This window comes from Mesoplodon mirus (assembly GCF_964341445.2).
Source record: "Mesoplodon mirus genome assembly, chromosome: 7".
Lineage (NCBI taxonomy): Eukaryota > Metazoa > Chordata > Mammalia > Artiodactyla > Ziphiidae > Mesoplodon > Mesoplodon mirus.
Window position 1 is genome coordinate 77892065 of NC_138983.1, and position 18279 is coordinate 77910343.

Genomic DNA, 18279 nt, shown 5'->3' on the forward strand with positions numbered 1-18279 from the left:
GTTGCCCCTGTTCATTCACTCATTCGTTCATTCAGGCACTGTTCTAGGTACTGGTGATACAGCAGTGAACAAAAGAGAAAAGAAATCCCTGCCCTCATGGAGCTTAAGTTGGGGGGCAGGGGGGAGTTGGGAGTGAGGAGACTGACAAAAAATAAGAGAAGGAAACTAAATAAATAGCATGTTAGAGGAGTGGTAAGATGAAGGGAAGAGCAATAGAGTGAGGTGTTTGTTTTGTTCTTCATGTTTTTTGGGGGGTGTTTTTTGTTTTGTTTTGTTTTTTTGGGTGGCATCATGGGGCTTGCAGGATCGACCAGGGATCGAACCAGGCAGTGAAAGCACCGAGTCCTAAACACTGGACCGCCAGGGAATTCCAAGACCATTTTAAATAGGGTGATATTTGAGTAAAAATCTAAAGGAGCTGAAGGAGATCCCTGGGGGAATTGCCCTGTAGGGAGAAGAAACATTAACTGCAAAGGCCCTGAGGTAGAAATGTGCCTGGAGAGTTGAGCCTGACCCTCTCTGTTCCTCTGAAGTTACCACTCAGGGCCCCGGCCTCTGTGGTCACTCCTCATACATTCCTAAGGTCTTTCTGGTCGAAGGGAACTAACCCAGGCAGAACCTTCCAGGCTGACTGAGGGCCTGGAAAATATTTCTAGGCACAAGTGCTGGGAGGGCTCTGCGATTCAACTGCAGGTTTGAATAAGTCCTGAGGTTTTGCCAAGCTTTTAACAAATGCACAAGGAATTTGCAAGAATGCAACAAATTCATTCCTGGACCATGCTCCAGAGCTGCTTAATCAGAATCTCTGAGGTCTGTGCCAGGGAATGTGCATTTCCAAGAGCCTCTAGGCATGTGGGAGCATCTTTACCATATATTCCATCCCATATCGATTTCCATGATTTTTCTCTCGTATATCTTCTTCTAATTGACTAGAGTGGAGTCTGCCATCTTTCATCTTTCTCAGATGAATATTTTGAGTTTGTCTTGGGGCACCTTGTCAGTCATTTCCTGGCAGGGAAATGAGGCATTCTGTAGGTAGTCAGCGGGGCTGTTCTGCTCCCAGACAGAAGGGGCTGATCTGAAAAGAGGTGACATGGGGTGAGGGGAGATAGTTAGCATTTGCATGTCTTCTCCACACGCTCCATCCCCCCAGCCCCGTGCCCATGGGGAGTGCGGGGGGGTTTCTTAAGGATCTGATCCAGGTCAACACTGGGGCCACCGTCTGACCTTGTAGGGACTCAGGTGATGTTTGTAGAAGTAAAGAACACATGAATGAATAAACGCGAGTTTTGACAGGGAAGGACAGGAACAGTAAGGTTGTGGGCTTGTAAATACCCCTTCCCTAGCACGTGGGAGAATCTTCCATTCTTTCAGAAGTGTTCCTTCCACCGCACCTATCTCCCATCTCCACCCCCATCCCCAGAAGTGATGGTCCCCCAGCTTACTCTGTTTTCTCCTCCACAACAGAGAGAACTAGAGATTCGGGTGGGACGGGGGGACTAACCTCCAGGCTTCTCGTGGTTCAGCTCCATTACCCTCCCACGCCTGACCACCCCCTCCTCAACGCACCGAGCCTAGAGCTAAGGTCAGTAGGAAGGATTCTCGAGTCTGCTCCTTCCCCGCTGTAAGACTTGGAGCTACTTCTGTGAACACTGAGCCTGTTTCCCCATCCTGGAAACGGGGCTGGGGACCTCTAGGGGGCAGGTCGGGGAGGGCTCGCAGCGCTGCAGCGGGCTGTAATTGGCCGGGTGCTGCCAGCGCACCTCCCCCTCATCCTCGGGCGCCGCGCACGCCACGCCCCTCCCCAGCTCAGCCATCAGAATGGCGTTGCCGTGGCGACGTTCATACACAGGCCGGGCGGGCGCGCGGGCTGCGGGCTGTCGCCTGGAGACTCCGCGGGAGGGCGGCAGGGCGGAGGTCAGGGCTTCTTGGCAGAGGACGAGGCGTGGGCTTCTTCCTCAGGCCAGGTGAGAGCGGCGCGCGAGGAGGCGGCGGGAGGAAACCTGGGCCGGAGGAGGCCAGCCCTGCGAGGTCAAGGGTGTTGGGATAGGCAGGGGACCCGGCGCCAGCCGAGTCCGAACTCTCTGATCCAGGCTCGGGTCGCCAGGAGCACCCCAGAAAAGGTGCCCCAACACCAGCCGTTCCTTCCTAAGTGCAGCCCCTACCTCGCCCCCCAAGGGAGGCGGCACGGGAGCTTTAAGCCTCTCCTGGGCACCAGCTCTTGGATGTCCTGTGGGTATAGCTGGGATTAAGAGAGGAACCCCTGTTTCCCCTGATTTATGGACAACACCCACCCAATGGTCAGAGACACACACACACACACACACCCGCCCCTTACCTGAACTCCCCTTCTTTAAGGAACTTTGAGGCCACTGTAAACCTCAAAAGAAAGTTTGCTCCTATAGCCCAATTCTGAGCCATCCAAAGTGGTCGGGGGAACGCAGATGACTGAAGCCCTTTTGCTCTTTCCTGTGGCTGGTGCTCCATGGCACTGAGTAAGAACGAATTCACAGAGCTCCACACATTCAAATTACTTTGACAGTGTTTTCACGCAAGGAAGTGATGCACAGGGCAAAATGAAGGTGGAGAAATATTGTCCAATCCAAAAGCTAAAGAGATAGAATTTAGGTTTTCCAAGGAGTCATGTAAGCTAGATACTGACAGGAAAAATGAAAGGTAGTTACTATCAAAGCTTCCTAGCCAGCTGGCTGTACTGACTTGCTTTGAGGTGCCCTTTGTATTTTCATTCACTCAGCAAGTGTTTCCCAAGCACCTACTATGTGTCAGGTTCTGCCCCCCCGCCGCCCCCTACCCTGGAGAAGGGGTAATGCACAGAACTGGCAGGAACTGCAAAGGGTCTGACATTTGACCCTGTTTGAAAGTTAGTAAGTTAGCCTGCCCAGCTTATAGTTCCTGGCAGAAGACAAGAGACTCCTGGGCCAGAAACAAAGAACTTGATTACTCACAGCACAGCCGACATAACAGGCAGCAGAGCTGCATATGCGCATTGGTTCCTGTTGCCCTGAAAGTCCCTCGGGGTGGTGCAGAGCAGCCAGTGTGGATGCTGTGCGCACAGTGGGTCTGTGTCCCAGGTAAGGAACTCCAAACTCAGGAAACTGCAATCTTTGAAAGGGGCTGCTAGCAAACCTGCCCAACTTTTGCCCCAGAAGGAGCCGTTATCTTTATTATAAACATTACCTCTATCCTCCCAAGCTGTTTGCCATACAAGCATCCTCGGAAAGTGAGTGCAGGACAAAATCTTTCAATGCCTTTGCTCTGAAGATGGGTACAAACACAACATACCCATGAAGAATTGCTTCTGAACAAAATGAACACAGTTCTGGTTTTCCAGGAACATATATGTTAGTGAAAGAGAAACCAACAGCAAGCATAACTAAAGAAAGGAACAAGAACATGTCAGAGAATGATAAGTACAAGGAAGGAAACACAGCAGGGGAAAACTAGCAGGGGAATAACATGACTGAGGGTGCCTTTAGCCAGAGTGGTCAGGTGGTTGCCCCGAGTGGGGACGTCTGAGCAGAGAGAAGACCCCAGCCTTGGGGACGTCTGGGGTGAGAGCTAAAAAACAAATATGTGCATAATCCAAGTTTAAGTTTTAGATTAGTGGCTTTTCCTGTGGTTTTCCTGCAGAAGAGACATTTCTTGGAAGTTTCCATTTTAGGTTAATTAGACTTGAATGTGTTGCGTGCTAACATGGTCCTCTGCAATTGAAGATTAATAACTGAAGGCAGCAGAGCATGGTTCTTTGGGAAGAGGAAATGTCTTTTCCCCTGTATACATGACAGCGAACTTAATCGAATGTATTTCTCATTATCTGAAAGCATCAATATTTGTGGGACATCCACAGGCCTCAAAGTTTACAAATATAAACTATGCTGCTTATTTTTATTTCTCTTACCCCCAGGTAGGGTCTCGTCTTCCTTTCAGAGGATAGAATGCTGGTTTCAAGGACTTTCTTTTATTACATGTGCCAAGTGTCAGCAGACAGTGCAATTCCCCCACCCCTACTCTGCCCCACCAGCAGCAATGGAGGTTTGTACACTGGTTACATGCAAAGGCCCAGAGTTGTCACACACTTACTACTGTGTGACCTTAACTTCTCTGAGTCTCAGTTTCCTCATTTGTAAAGCGGGACAATACTGACACCTGCCTCGCAGGGTGGTTCTGAGGATGAAAAGAGGCCATGTGTGTAAAAGGATAGCCCAGTGCCTGGCACTTAGTAGGGATTCAGTGATGGAATGATGATGGAGATGTTGATGGAAAGCAGAGCCAGACAGGAGACCCTCTACGGTCAGACCTAGAGATTTTAGTTTTTATCCACAGTTTAACAACTTCACACTTCAGTGACCTTTCAGTTGAAAAGAGACTTTGGGGACTTTCCTGGTGGCTCAGCGGTTAAGAATCCACCTGCCAATGCAGGGGACACGGGTTCGAGCCCTGGTCCAGGAAGATCCCACATGCCTCGGAGCAACTAAGCCAGTGCACCACAACTACTGAGCCTGCACTCTAGAGCCAGCGAGCCACAGCTAGGGCCCTAGTGCCGCAACTACTGAGCCCACGTGCTCCAACTACTGAAGCCTGCACACCAGGAGCCCATGCTCCACAACAGGAGAAGCCACCACAATGAGAAGCCCGCGCACTGTGAGGAAGAGTAGCCTCCGCTCACCGCAACTAGAGAAAGCCCGCATGCAGCAACGAAGACCCAACAGAGCCAAAAAAAAAAAAAAGGAAAAAAAAGAAAAGAGGCTATCTTTGACATGGCACTGAGATGGATCAGAATTCAAATATCATGTGAATTATCATCAATATCTTGGAACCAGCTGAAGTCACTGAAATTTTTATGTTTTAAAAAACATGTATATATGGGCTTCCCTGGTGGCACAGTGGTTGAGAGTCCGCCTGCCGATGCAGGGGACACGGGTTCGTGCCCCGGTCTTGGAGGATCCCACATGCTGCAGAGCGGCTGGGCCCGTGAGCCATGGCCTCTGAGCCTGTGCGTCCGGAGCCTGTGCTCCGCAACGGGAGAGGCCACAACAGTGAGAGGCACGCGTAACGCAAAAAAAAAAAATAATTAAAATAAATAAATAAAAAATAAAAAACATGTATAGGGCTTCCCTGGTGGCGCAGTGGTTGAGAATCTGCCTGCTAATACAGGGGACATGGGTTCGAGCCCTGGTCTGGGAAGATCCCACGTGCCGCGGAGCAGCTAGGCCCGCAAGCCACAACTACTGAGCCTGCGCATCTGGAGCCTGTGCTCCACAACATGAGAGGCCGCGATAGTGAGAGGCCCGTGCACCGTGATGAAGAGTGGCCCCCGCTTGCCACAACTAGAGAAAGCCCTCGCACAGGAACGAAGACCCAACACAGCCAAAAATAAATAAATAAAATTTAAAAACATGTATAGGGTTTACTTTGAAATGCATTAAAATATAAAATGTATAGATGGGTAGATATGTGATAAAGCAAATAGAACAAAATGTTGATTGTAGAATCTGAGTGGTGGTTCTATACAAGTTCACCATCCACTTCTTTCAACTTTTCTGTGTGTTTGACATTTTCCTAATAAAATGCCAGGAAAAGATACGTACAGAGTCTTGACCGTACAGCCAAGCTATAATCTTGATATTTTGTCTTTGGAAATCATTTTTTTTTTCAACCTAAATATATGAAGGAATGCAGTGACTTAAAAAGAAAGTATCTTCTAATGCCCATTTCCTTGATGACTGACTCTTCCACACTTTAAGAAGCTCTGTAGAAGTTGGAGTTTCTTGAGTCAAAGTTCAGAAGCCCAAGATTAATAACAGTCACAATCACAGTAGGACAAATGGGTGTTTAGTGTAGCAATCACCATTCTAGATGCTTCACATTTAATCCTCACAAAACTCTTTGGGATACAGAGTATCATTAGCCCCATTTTACAGATGAGGAAACAGAGGCATAGAGAGAGAATAAGTAACTCACTCAGAGTCACAGAGCTAGTAAGTGGTGGGTTAGTAACACTGAGTATTTGATTCTGTCAGATAACTAACCCCAAACTAAACTTAATGGGAGGTGGAGAGCGGTTATCAGTGGAATTCAGATTTGTTTGGTTTTTTTTTTTTTGCTATTGCTTGTTTGTGCTCTGAGTTACATAAAGGATGTCCTCTTGTGATCAGAAGCAAGCTCATCTATGCCGGCTATCACTGTTAAAAGGACAGTCTTAAAAATGTGCGGAATTATCATTGTGATCATTGTTAAATCCAGCTATCCACTCCTACCTCTGCTGACTTCTCCTGTGGACATTATGGTGTATTCCATTCATTCTAAATATGACATTGAATAATTAGAGGACTGTATTTTTCTAACAAAATTGTTTTCTGAAAACCTTTTATAGGGAAAGCAGAGAATATGAAAGCCTATCTAAAGAGTGCAGAAGGCTATTTTGTCCTGAATAAAAGCACTACGATTGGAAGGCATGAAAATTCAGACCTTGTTTTAGAGGTAAGACCTCTTCCTAGCCAGTCCCCGACCCTCCCTACCTCTCACACCACCAAAAGTCCTTACTGTTCTGTGGACTCCAGTCTCTTGTAAAGCACAGCCTCTGGCTACCAGTCCCAGCCTTCCTCGGTGTGCCACCAATAACCAATCCCGGCATGTGCTGGGTCTCCCTGGCACATGTGGTAAGAATGAGCACAGTGCAAAGTGCGATGGGCCCTGTGTCCTTTGCTGACTGTGTCTGCAGTGTCCCACCCTGATGGCGTGGTTTGGAAGGTGGGCTTAGAGCTGATGCTTGACCTTCACCTGCTCCGCGTGTGGCAGCCACGGCCACCTGAAGTGCCCAGCTTGAGCAATGGCCTCTCGCCCTTTCCAGAGCTTCTGGAGACTATGGGCCCCTCAGAGCCCTCCCCCGCCCACGTACCTCCAAGTAGTAAATCAGGGTAAGCCCTGGGCGTGGCCTCAGCGCTCTCTCACTTCATTTCATTCCATTCTCTGAATTAGCTGTGGCTTGGTCCACAGTCCCAGCTCATTGACAGCCAAGGAAGTTGGAAGAAATTGTAAGTAAGGAATTATAAAAACAGTGGCTTTGAGCCTTTTAACATTTTGAAAGGGATTAAAATATTGAAGCAGAAAGAGAAATGCAATGGAATCCCTTTAGGACTGTGAAAGGCAGACCACTCTCAGACTTCACTCAACAGAGTTTTTTAAACTTTATTTTGAAATAATTATAGATGCACAAATGGTAGAGAGAATGGCACGAAGCATGTGTGGAGTCCTGTGCCATTTTACCACGTGTGGATTTGGGTGTGGCCCTCAGGATATAGGAGTATTCCATCATCAGAGATGTCCCTTGTGATGCTCCTTTTATAGTCACAATTCCTCCTCCCACCATCGTCCCCACGCTCCGAAAACCACTAATCTGTTCTCCGTCTCTATAATTTTCATCATTTATCTATGACCTTTGCGATTGATTTTTTTTTTTTTTTTTTTAGTCATTGTAATGCCCTTGACATCCATTTAGGTTATTAGCTTGTTCTTTTATTGCTGAGTAATAGTCCACGGTATGGACGTATCACCTATGTTTAACCATTCACTTTTTGAAGGACATTTTGTTTCCATTTGGGGCTATTACAAATAAATGTACCATAAACATTTGTGTACAGGTTTTTGTGTGAACATAAGTTTTTATTTCTCTGTGATAAATGCTCAGGAGTATGATTGCATGGATTAACATATGTGTTTATATAGATTCGGTTTGTAAAGAAACTGCCAGGCTTATCCAGCGTGGCTGTACCATTTTTCATTTCCACCAGCAATGTGTGAGATACATCCTCACCAGCAATTAGCCTAAACACTGTTTTTCATTTTAGCTGTTTTAGTAAGTGTGTAGTGGTATCTCATCATAGTCTTAACTTGCATTTCCCAAATCGATAGTGATGTTAAATGTCTTTTCATGTACGTGTTTGCCTTCTGCATATCCTCTTCAGTGAAATATCTCTTCATATCTTTTAAGTATTTCTAATCGAATTGTTAATTTTTTTACCATTGAGTTTTGAGAATTCTTTCTGTATTTTAGATATGAGTCCCTTGTCAGATAGATGGTTTGCAAATATTTTCTCCCATCCGTAGCTTGTCTTTTCATTCTCTTAGCAGAGTATTTCACAGAGCAAAAGCTTTAACTTTTGATGAAGTCCAGGTAGTTATTTTTTCTTTTATAGATCATGCTTTTAGTGTCATGTCTAAGAACATGCCACAAGGTCCCTGACCCTGAGGATTTTCTCTTATGTTTTCTTCTAAGTGTTTTATACTTTTATGTTTAAATCTATGAACCATTTTGGGTTCACTGTCGTTTATGATGTGAGATTTAGGTCAAAGTTCATTTTTCTTGCATGTGGATATTTAGTTGTTCCAGAACCATTTGTTGAAAAGACTATCCTTTCTCCATTGAATTGCTTTTGCAAGTTTGTCAAAAATAATCTGGCCATACTTTCTATGGGGGCTACTTCTTAGTTCCCTATTATGTTTCATGGATCTATTTGTCATAATGGATCTACCATTATGAGATAGCCTTGATTACTGTCGCTATGTAACTCTTAAATCAGGTAGTGTGATTCCTCCCACTTTTCTTTAAAAAAAATTTTTAACCTATTCTAGTTCCTTTGCCTTTCCATTTACATTTTAGTGTAAGCCTGTCTGTATATACAAAATATCATGCTGTAATTTTGATTGGAATTGTGTTTAATCCTATATAACAATGTGAGAATAATTGATATACTCCTACATTGTCTTCCAATTCATGATCATGGTATATTTCTCCATTTATTCAGTGTCTCTCATGAGTGTTTTGTAGTTTTCAGCATACGAGTCCTGAACATGTTTTGTTAGATTTACACTTAAGTATCTCTCTCTTTTTTTTTTTTTGAGTGATTGTAAATGGTATTATATTTTTAATTTTGGTGTCCACATGTTCATTGACAGTATATAGAAATACAGTTGATTTTTGTATGCTTCTTGGTATCTTGGAACCTTAACTGCACTTTCTTATATAAGGGCTTTTGTAGATTTCTTGGGATTTTATACATAAACAATCATGTCATCTGCAAATAAGAACAATTTTATTTCTCCTTTCAGAAAAGGAGATGTGAATGTCTTGAATCTTCTTTTCCTTGCTTTATTTCCCTGGTTAAGACTTCCAGGACTCTGCTGAACAAGAGCAGTGTATAAATCCTTATATTCACTTGTTCCTGACCTTAGGGGAAAAAAGTCAGTCTTTAACCGTTAAGTACGAGGTTAGCTGTAGGGTATTTATACATGTTCTTACCAAGTGAGAAATTTCCCCCTTTATTCCTAGTTTTCTGAGAATGTTTATTGTAAACGCAACAGATTTAAAGATAACTCCATGAACGTCCCCGTGAGATTCTCCTCCATGATATGGTCTCCCTTCAAGGACACAGAACATCTGTTCAGTGTGCAAAGTGGGAGGAAAAAGAAGAAGAAGAAGAACTGTAGTTTCTTCTTTATCCTAACAAGGCATAGATTTGGGGTAGTTTTATTTCCTGTCTGGCTAAAGTAGAGACAGAGATCTCTGTTTTGAACCGGACTATGATATTAGAAAACTGTAGTAATTTTTAAAAGCACAGGCTTTGGAGATAGACAGAGCTGGGTTTGAATCTCATTAGGCTACTTTGTGGCTGAGTGACTTCAACCAAATTACTTAATCACTCTGAGCTCCTTTTCCCTGTCTGTAAACCTCTTACCTCACAGGGTTATTCTGAGGATTAAGTGAGAAATGCATATAAAGAGCCTGGCATGTGGTGCTCAGTGAATGACACAATGATCATTATTATGGTCTCCTAAAACAGAGACTGAGAAGAATCCTCAGAGGTGCACAGGGTTGAGATGAGGATCCACTGACATTAATAAGCCATTTGGAAAAGGGAACTAATGAGGACAGTTATTAACTAGACAGAAGTTGAGTTGCGTTCATTGTATATAAATAATTCACTGCTTACTGCTCCTCGGACTTAGCTTAAGAAATACGTCACTAGGCTTCCCTGGTGGCGAAGTGGTTGAGATTCCGCCTGCCGATGCAAGGGACACGGGTTCGTGCCCGTTCCGGGAATATCCCACATGCCGCGGAGCGGCTGGGCCCGTGAGCCATGGCCGCTGAGCCAGCGTGTCCGGAGCCTGAGCTCTGCAACGGGAGAGGCCACAACAGTGAGAGGCCCGCGTACCGAAAAAAAAAAAAAAAAAAAATTCAGGGATTTATATTACTAAAAAGTCATCATTGCATTTACCCAGAGGTTACATCTAGCAAATAAAAAAGATTGTTTTATTTGCTTGGATCAATCCTAAAGAATAGGCAGTCATGCTTCTAAAGATTTCTACTCATCAGCAAGGCTGACATGTTGTTTTGACTATTGGTATCGTAGTATTTCGACATCATTTACTCTTTCCGATAATGGAAGGTAGTTACATGCTTCTTGTTTTTAAAAATTGGGAGAAAGGAAAATATAAGGAAGAAAATAAAAGTCACTTGTAATCATTTGGCTCAGGGAAATATCAATATTGATATTTGCAGGGTTTTACCTTCCAGACTTTTTTCTATATCCTGTAAGGAGTTTGGTTCCCTAAGGCAATAGGAAGCCTGTTTATAGCCAGGCTAGTGAGAACTGTTTATAGTCAACAGTGATAACTGTTGCTATCACTCATTCATTGCACAGTATTTACCCAGAGCCTCAGCACCGAGCCAAGTCTAGGGGTACAGTGATGGCAGAACTGGACATGGTCCCTGACATCAGGAAGCTGCCAGGAGAGAGAGAAATAAGTCAAATGATCCCACAAAGGTGTGACTAATTCCATTCCAACATTGGGGCTGTAAAGGAAAGGAATATGGAAGACAAGGAGGACTTAACTAGACAATAGGAGAAGGGAATGGCATGTGCAAGGGCCCTGAGGTGGAAGAGCATATTGTGAACCCAAGGGACTGAGAGAAAACCAGGGCGTCCAGAAGTCAGAGTGGGAAGGAGGAGGGCTAAGGGACAAGTCGGCCTCCTTCATGTCACCATAAGGGTTTGGATCTTTATCTGAAAAGCAGTGGGAAGAAGGCTTGAAGGATTGTAAACAAGGGGGAGACCTGCCAGTGAACATCCCAGCTGCTGTGTGCAGGCGAGCCATCAGGAGCTCTATTCACAATCTCCCCTCTCCCATTTTACATGGCTCAAAAGCCTCAGCCTTGCTCATTTCACAGCTAAACCTTGCAAGTTATAATTTATATGATTTGTTGTGCCTTGTAAACTGTAATCTTTAGAGTTGGATGTGGCTGTTATTTAAACTCTGCTGAGAAAGGGACTCAGTTCTTCCAGAATGAAGAAACACCAAAGCCAGTGGTTGTTGGATTTTCCGTATGTTTAAGAGTGGTTGTTCAACATGAACTCCTAGGCATTCTGACCCAGTGGGTTTGGGGTAAGGCCCAGGAATCTTCACATTTATATGCTCCCCAGGTTCAGGTGGGGGGAATGGAGTCCCCTGGAGTTGGCTCCAGGACCACACTTTGAGAACCCCACCATCAGTGCTCCCTCCCTCTCCGTTCTTGATCAGCAGAACTCCTGCTTGTGTGTGTGTGTGTGTGTGTGTGTGTGTGTGTGTGTGTGTGTGTGTGTATTCTTTCAATAAACTTTGTTTTGAGGAAAAGAGAAGCGAAGGGTAAACAATGAAGGGCTGACTGACCCTACCCCTCCCCAGGGACTCCCTCAGTCCCACCCTGGGGAAGTCCCAGGATCCCTAGAAGACTGAGCTCTAGGACAGCCCAAGTCAGCGCAGGGCTGCAGCTACGAGGGTGGAGATGGAAGAGAAAAAGAAAGAACAGACATGACAGGGGGATGAAATGCTGGTGTCCACCCCTCACCCTCGGTGATCAGTGTCCTGCCAGCCATCTCCTTTCTCATGGGTGGAGCCATCTCTCCAGCCTGTGTCAGCCCTTCTAGCGTGGGATCTGAGGGTCGTGAAGCCAGACTGATCTCATACACACACCCCAGATCCCATCCAGCCAGATGACTCTCGTCCCTTTTCCTGGCCCCTGCCAGTTCTGGGCTCCCTCTCAGAAAAGAACCAGAGCCTACACCATAATCTTGTTTATTATTATTAAACAAGGCTGCTGGGATTCTCCTATTATTTGCATCATTTCACGGACGTGCAGGTATGTCTGCTCTGTCAAAGGACACATACAGCTGTAACTCTGATGGGCATGGCCAAATTGCCCACCAGAGGTTTCCGGATGTGGTGTCCTGCCAGCAGTGGACGCCCGTCTCCCACTCCCTCCCCAGCCTAGGGTGCTGACCCCCCATTGGATCTTCACTGATCTACGGGGTGAAGTATGGTACCTGTGTCATTTTAATTCACATTTCTGTTATTCTAAGCGAACACCTGCATTTTGAGACAGAAGGTGACAGGTGGACTCTCTGTGGGGAAATCCACGGAATGAAACAGGCCTGGGAGGGTGCACTTGCTGGCTCCCCATCTGCATCGCGCTTGTCCTCCTGCCTGGGTCGTGCTCCCATCCTCCCCCCTCACCCCCACCTCACCCTTGGCTTCTCCCCAAGTGCTCCTTGCTCTGGGGGTTCACCTGTTTGGTCTCACCAGTCCTCAGGGAATGTTTTGTCCCCTGTTTGGGAACTGGCAGCTGGTTTCATTGGTCAGTACCCACCACAGCAATTGATGGGACTAGTTTCTCACCAGCAGATGGAGGGCTTCCAAGAGGAAAATGTTCAGAGGAAAGGGCTAGATCGTGATCTCATTTTTCTCATTTTTTTTTATTGTGGTAAGATATGCATAACATAAAATTTACCATCTTAACCACTTTTATTAAGTGTGCAGTGCAGTGGCATTAAATATATTCACACTGTTGTGCAGCCATCACCCCCATCCATCTCCAGAACTCTTTGAATCTTGCAGAACTGAAACTGCACCCATGAAACAACAACTCCCCTTGTCCCCCCATCCCAGCCCCCAGCAACCACCGTTCTGCTTTCTGTCTCTATGACCTTGGCTACTCTGGGTATCTCATATAAGTAGAATCATAACAGTATTTGTCTTTTCATGACTGGCTTCTTTCACTGAGTATAATATGCTTTCACTGAGTATAATGTCCATGTTCATCCATGCTGTAGCATGTGTCCGAATTTCCTTCCTTTTTTAAGGCTGAATAATATTCCATTGTGTGGATTCACCACATTTTGTTTATTCATTCATCTACTGATGGACACTTGGGTTGTTTCCATCTTTTGGCTGTTGCAAACAATGCTATGAACATGGGTGTATAAATATCTCTTCAAGCCCCTGCTTTCAGTTCTTTGGGATATATACCCAAAAGTAGACTTGCTGGATCATATGATAATTTTATTTTTAATTGTTTGAGGAACTGCCATGCTGTTTTCCATAGTGGCTGCACCAAGTTACATTCTCACAACAGGGCACAAGGGTTCCACTTGCCCTGCGTCCTCACCAACACTTGTTATTTCCTTTTTTTTTTTTTTTTTTTTTTTTTGCAGTACGCAGGCCTCTCACTGTTGTGGCCTCTCCCGTTGCGGAGCCCAGGCTCCGGACGTGCAGGCTCAGCGGCCATGGCTCACGGGCCCAGCCGCTCCGCGGCATGTGGGATCCTCCCAGACCGGGGCACGAACCCGTGTCCCCTGCATCGGCAGGCAGACTCCCAACCACTGCACCACCAGGGAAGCCCTTCCCTTTTTTTTTTTTTTTATAGTAGCCATTCTGATGGATGTGAGATGAAAGAAATTTTCGATCATAATCTTTTGAATAGCATACATAATACAAATAGCTACAGCATACATTTATGGACTACTTACTGTATCTCACATGGCTTTATACATCATCTATGTATGTTCTGTATATATATTTACAGAATTATATCCTCAAAACAAATCCTGTGAAGGTGAGAACTACTATTATCATTATTATCCTCATTTGATGACATGGACATGGGACTCAGAAAGGTTAAGGAACTGGCCCAAATCACACAGCTAGACGGGGGAGGTGAGGCTGAGTTTCAGACTGAGCTGACTCAAGCTTCTAAAAACAGAAGCTTCACTTTTTGAGTGTAAATTTAGCTTTGGGAACATCTAATATCTAAATTGGAAATTCTCAGTTAACTGAGATAACAAGATAATTGAGTAAGCTAGGGAAATTCCACCCTGTGGAATCCAGAATGGGGGTTGTCAGTGAAATGTGAGATCAATGTTCTCCTGATCCTCATTCATGCAACAGACTGAGGTGGCGCCATCTAGGGGGCGATTTGGGTAAAGAGGAAACGTTGACCTGGTGCTTTCCCAGGAAGAGGAGCATTGGGGCTGTTAAGTGGGGGCCCAGCAAGAAACACCACTTATCTCTCCAATCCAGCCAGAGTAAGTTCTCTGCTTATAAGGACTGGTGGAGTTCAATTAGTCCCACCTGGATAACCCAGGATAGTCTCCCACTTTTAAAAAAATTTTTAAAAAGTTTTTGGCTGGGTTTGGTCTTCGTTGCTGAGCACAGGCTTTCTCTAGTTGCAGCGAGTGAGGGTTACTCTTTGTTGCGGTGCACGGGCTTCTCATTGCAGTGGCTTTTCTTGTTGTAGAGCACGGGCTCTAGGCACGCAGATTCAGTAGTTGTGGCACGTGGGCTCAGTAGTTGTGGCTCGTGGGCTCTGGAGCGCAGGCTCAGTAGTTGTGGCACACGGGCTTCGTTGCTCCATGGCATGTGGGATCTTCCCGGACCAGGGCTCGAACCCGTGTCTCTTGCATTGGCAGGCGGATTCTTAACCACTGCAACACCAGGGAAGTCCTTAGTCTCCCTCTTTTAAGAGCACTGATTAGTAACCTTGACATCGTCACAGTCCCTTTGGCCACGTCATGGAGCATATTCCCAGGTTCTGGGGATCAGGGCATGGGCATCTTTGGGAGACCATTCTGCCCACCACATTAATACTACCACCTGACTGGACCGTTGCTTTGGGACTGGTCTGAGAGCTTTCTGGAAGAATCAGTAGGATCAATGCCACAGGCCACGGAGAAAGATGGCTGGATGAGCTGGCAGGTGATAATACCGTTACCAAGAGGGCAGGAAGCAGGACTGGTTGAGTGAGCACCTCAACATCCCGGAAGCAGCCAGGCAGTTTGGGGCCTGGAGATGAGCCAGGGGTTGGAAATACACACCTGCGAATCGACGGGGTGGCACAGTGGCCCCAGCCCATGGACAGAGTGCGGAGGAAACGGACATTTGAGGGGAGAGGAGCCCGGCGTGGAGACCTGGAAGCAGTCAGAGAGGTGAGGGAGCCAGAGAGCTGCTTCCAGGCTGAGGGTATTCATCACAGAGACAGCTTGCTTTGTGCCAGGTACTGTTCTTGGCACTTTCGAGTGTATTAACTCATTTCATCCTTAGGAGGTTAGTGTTGTTTGCCCCACTTTACAGATGAGGGCGTTGAGGCACAGATAGGCTGAGTATCCTGCCTGAGGTCACAGAGGGAGGCTGGGGCACTGGGCACCACGCTCGGGCAGTCTGATTTCAGGACCAGCCTCTCCTGAGGCCTTACCGGTCCACAGGGCTCTCCCGGGGAGACCGGGGAGGAAGGATCCAGCTGACGGGGAAGCAGAGGAGCTTCTTCTTTCCTTCCAATCCCAGACTCGTCGTCTCACCAGCGCCTGGCCGTTTCCTCATATCCTTATTCTTTTGAAAACCCCATTTTTTTTTTTTACTATTTCTGCACTACATCCCTTTCTGGAGGCAGTGGGGGGATGGGGCTGGGGGATGGGATAGCCTAGAACCAAAAGGTTAAAAGAAATAGATAAAACACACACACACACACACACACAAACACACACACACAAGTTAATTTCAAAAATGTTATCCCACTCCTTTGAACATGTCACCAAGCAGTACCTTTTGTCAATCCTACGAAGCCCAGCTTATCAAACTCATTTTTGCTGCTCAGGGAGCAACCAAAGAGAAGCAAAGAACCGTGCCCCAGGCTGCACAGCTGGAAGGTAGCAGAGGTGGGACTTGAACTCAAGGCTTTCTAACTCCAGAGCCCATCCTCTTGCTCATAACAGAGAACATTTCCCATTTGCCCTATGTTCTCTTCTAAGTGCTTTTGTATGTATTATATCATTTATACATCACCAGTAGCTTATAAGACTGTCCTTTTGTTACCTTACAGATGAGGAAGCTGAGGTATCACTTGCCCAAGGTCACCCTGCTAGGAAGTAGGAGAGCTGGACTCGAGCCCAGTCTAATAACCACCACGTTGCCCTGCTCCCCCAACCCCTGAACCACCAGGCCATGTGCCTCTCTCTGACAACTGTGTCACATGTCACAGGGAGGCCGAGAGCCCGAGGAGGCCCCCGAGGGCAATGGCAGTGGGTTGAGGACCCAGCGGGAGAGGAACCTCTTGAAGCCATTTGACAATAAAGGAAAGGAAGGGGGAAGAGGCGGTGTTTCCAGGCCGAGGGGGTGGTGAGCATGTTCACAGGTTAGACGGAAGTTACACTGTCAAGGTGAGGATGCAGAAGAGGAGATGGTTGAGGAGAGGGACCAGACCAGGGTGGGATGAAGGCAGGACCACCCAGAGGCCCTTGGCAGCTAGGAGAAGCCTTGAAGGTCCCATCTAGGAGCTTCTCCATGCCTGGGAAGTCCAGGTCCTGGCAGGGAGCTGAAGGCACATTCACAGGGGTGTGGAGTGATGGAGGGGAGTTTCCTGAAGGGACTCCATAGGGAGTGGGCAGGGCTCAGAGAAACCTCAAAGGATAGTGCAGGGCCCAGAGCTAGTATGAGTGAGGACTGTTCCCACACCCAGAGCTGAGGGGTGAGGGGCAGGGGCATTTCCTGGGACCCGGAGACCCCGAGGGCTGGGTAGAGTCCTCTGAGGGAAGCTGTGTGGCCCCAGAGAATGGAAGCCAGGGGAGTAAGTACCCCAAGCTCTCTCCTCCCTGCTCTGATATCTAACCCCCCCATTGGCCAAACCCAACAAGAAACCAGACACAAGGAGCCCATCAGCCCATGGATGTAGCCGCACAGGTGGGCCTGCTGGGCAGAAGGCGCCGTGTAAAGGGATGGAGGAGGGTCGGGAGAAGCAGACAGAGGATGCAGGCAGGTGCAGGAGGTGAAGACCTAGGAGGCTGTTGTCAAAGTAGAATGAAAAGCCTGAGAGCAGGGACCTGCTGGCTGGGGGGCCCAAAGGGCACTAGGCCAGCCTCAGGACAGAAGTGTGAGGGTGGCAGGAGGGTTTAGGGGCCGGGATGGACTTGAAGGAGCTGGTGAGCTTGAGCAGGGCCCAGGCTGAGTGAGTATAGGGCATTACCCATAGGGAGCAAACAGGGAGCAAAGGCTACGTGACTCAAGGAGAGGACGAGACAGAGGATAAGGAAGGCCGGGAGTGGGAGGTTATGGTCTGAGATGGGGCTTCCCAGTGCCAGGTGATGCAAGGTTGAAACCTAGCTCCAAAGGACGGTTCCAGGTACACGTCGAACCTCAGCGACAATGTCAGTGAACCTCAGGGCAATGTCATAACTAAGTCAGCTTCCTGAGGAGGCTTCCTTAAAGCACAGGGGTCATCAGAGCAGATGGTCATTGTTTATAGAAGTTTAAACGTCTCAATATTTTATGGACTCACTATATACTTTTTAAAGACATTTTCAATGCAGGAGCCTTAAAAAATGCACTTGTTTTGTATATTAGGTCCTGCCTGTCTCCTCTCTCATTGTTAAATCACTCTCTACTCTGAAAATCACAAGGTACAAATCAAAGGTACAAGTTTTGGAATTAGCCTTGGGTTCAAACCCTGACATTGCCCTGTGCCAGCATCCTGATGTTGAGTGAGTCCCTTCATCTTAGCCATTTTTTAAATCGTGGTAAAATACCTATAAAGTTTACCGTCTTAACCACTTTTAAGTGTACAGATCAGTAGTTGTAAGTTATTCACATTGTTGTGCAACCAGCCTCAGAATTTTTCATTTTGCAAAACTGAAACTGTACCCATTAAACAACAATTCCCCGTTTCCGCTTCCCCAGCTCCTGGCAACCCCCGTTCTATTTTGTTTCTATGAGCTTGACTACTTTATGTACCTCACACAGTGGAATCATACAAAATTTGCCTTTTTGTGACACTTATTTCACATAATGTCCTCACGGTTCATCCATGTTGTAGCATGTGTCAGAATTTCCTTCCTCCTACACTGAATAATATTCCACTGTATGGATGGACCACATTTTGCTTATCCAATCATCAGTCAG

The 18279-nt window shown here is 46.6% G+C and overlaps 1 protein-coding gene across 1 annotated transcript in view; it reads left to right on the forward strand.

Annotated features, from left to right (window-relative positions):
• Window positions 1-6408: 6408 nt before the first annotated feature.
• LOC309808818 (forkhead-associated domain-containing protein 1-like) overlaps window positions 6409-18279 on the forward strand; it is a gene marked incomplete at its 5' end in the record, with an annotated part of 203726 nt that continues 191855 nt past the window's right edge. Inside the window, one exon of the mRNA XM_082629391.1 lies at window positions 6409-6501. Within this exon, the coding sequence (XP_082485517.1) occupies window positions 6409-6501 (93 nt within the window). The remainder of the gene's footprint in view (window positions 6502-18279) is intronic.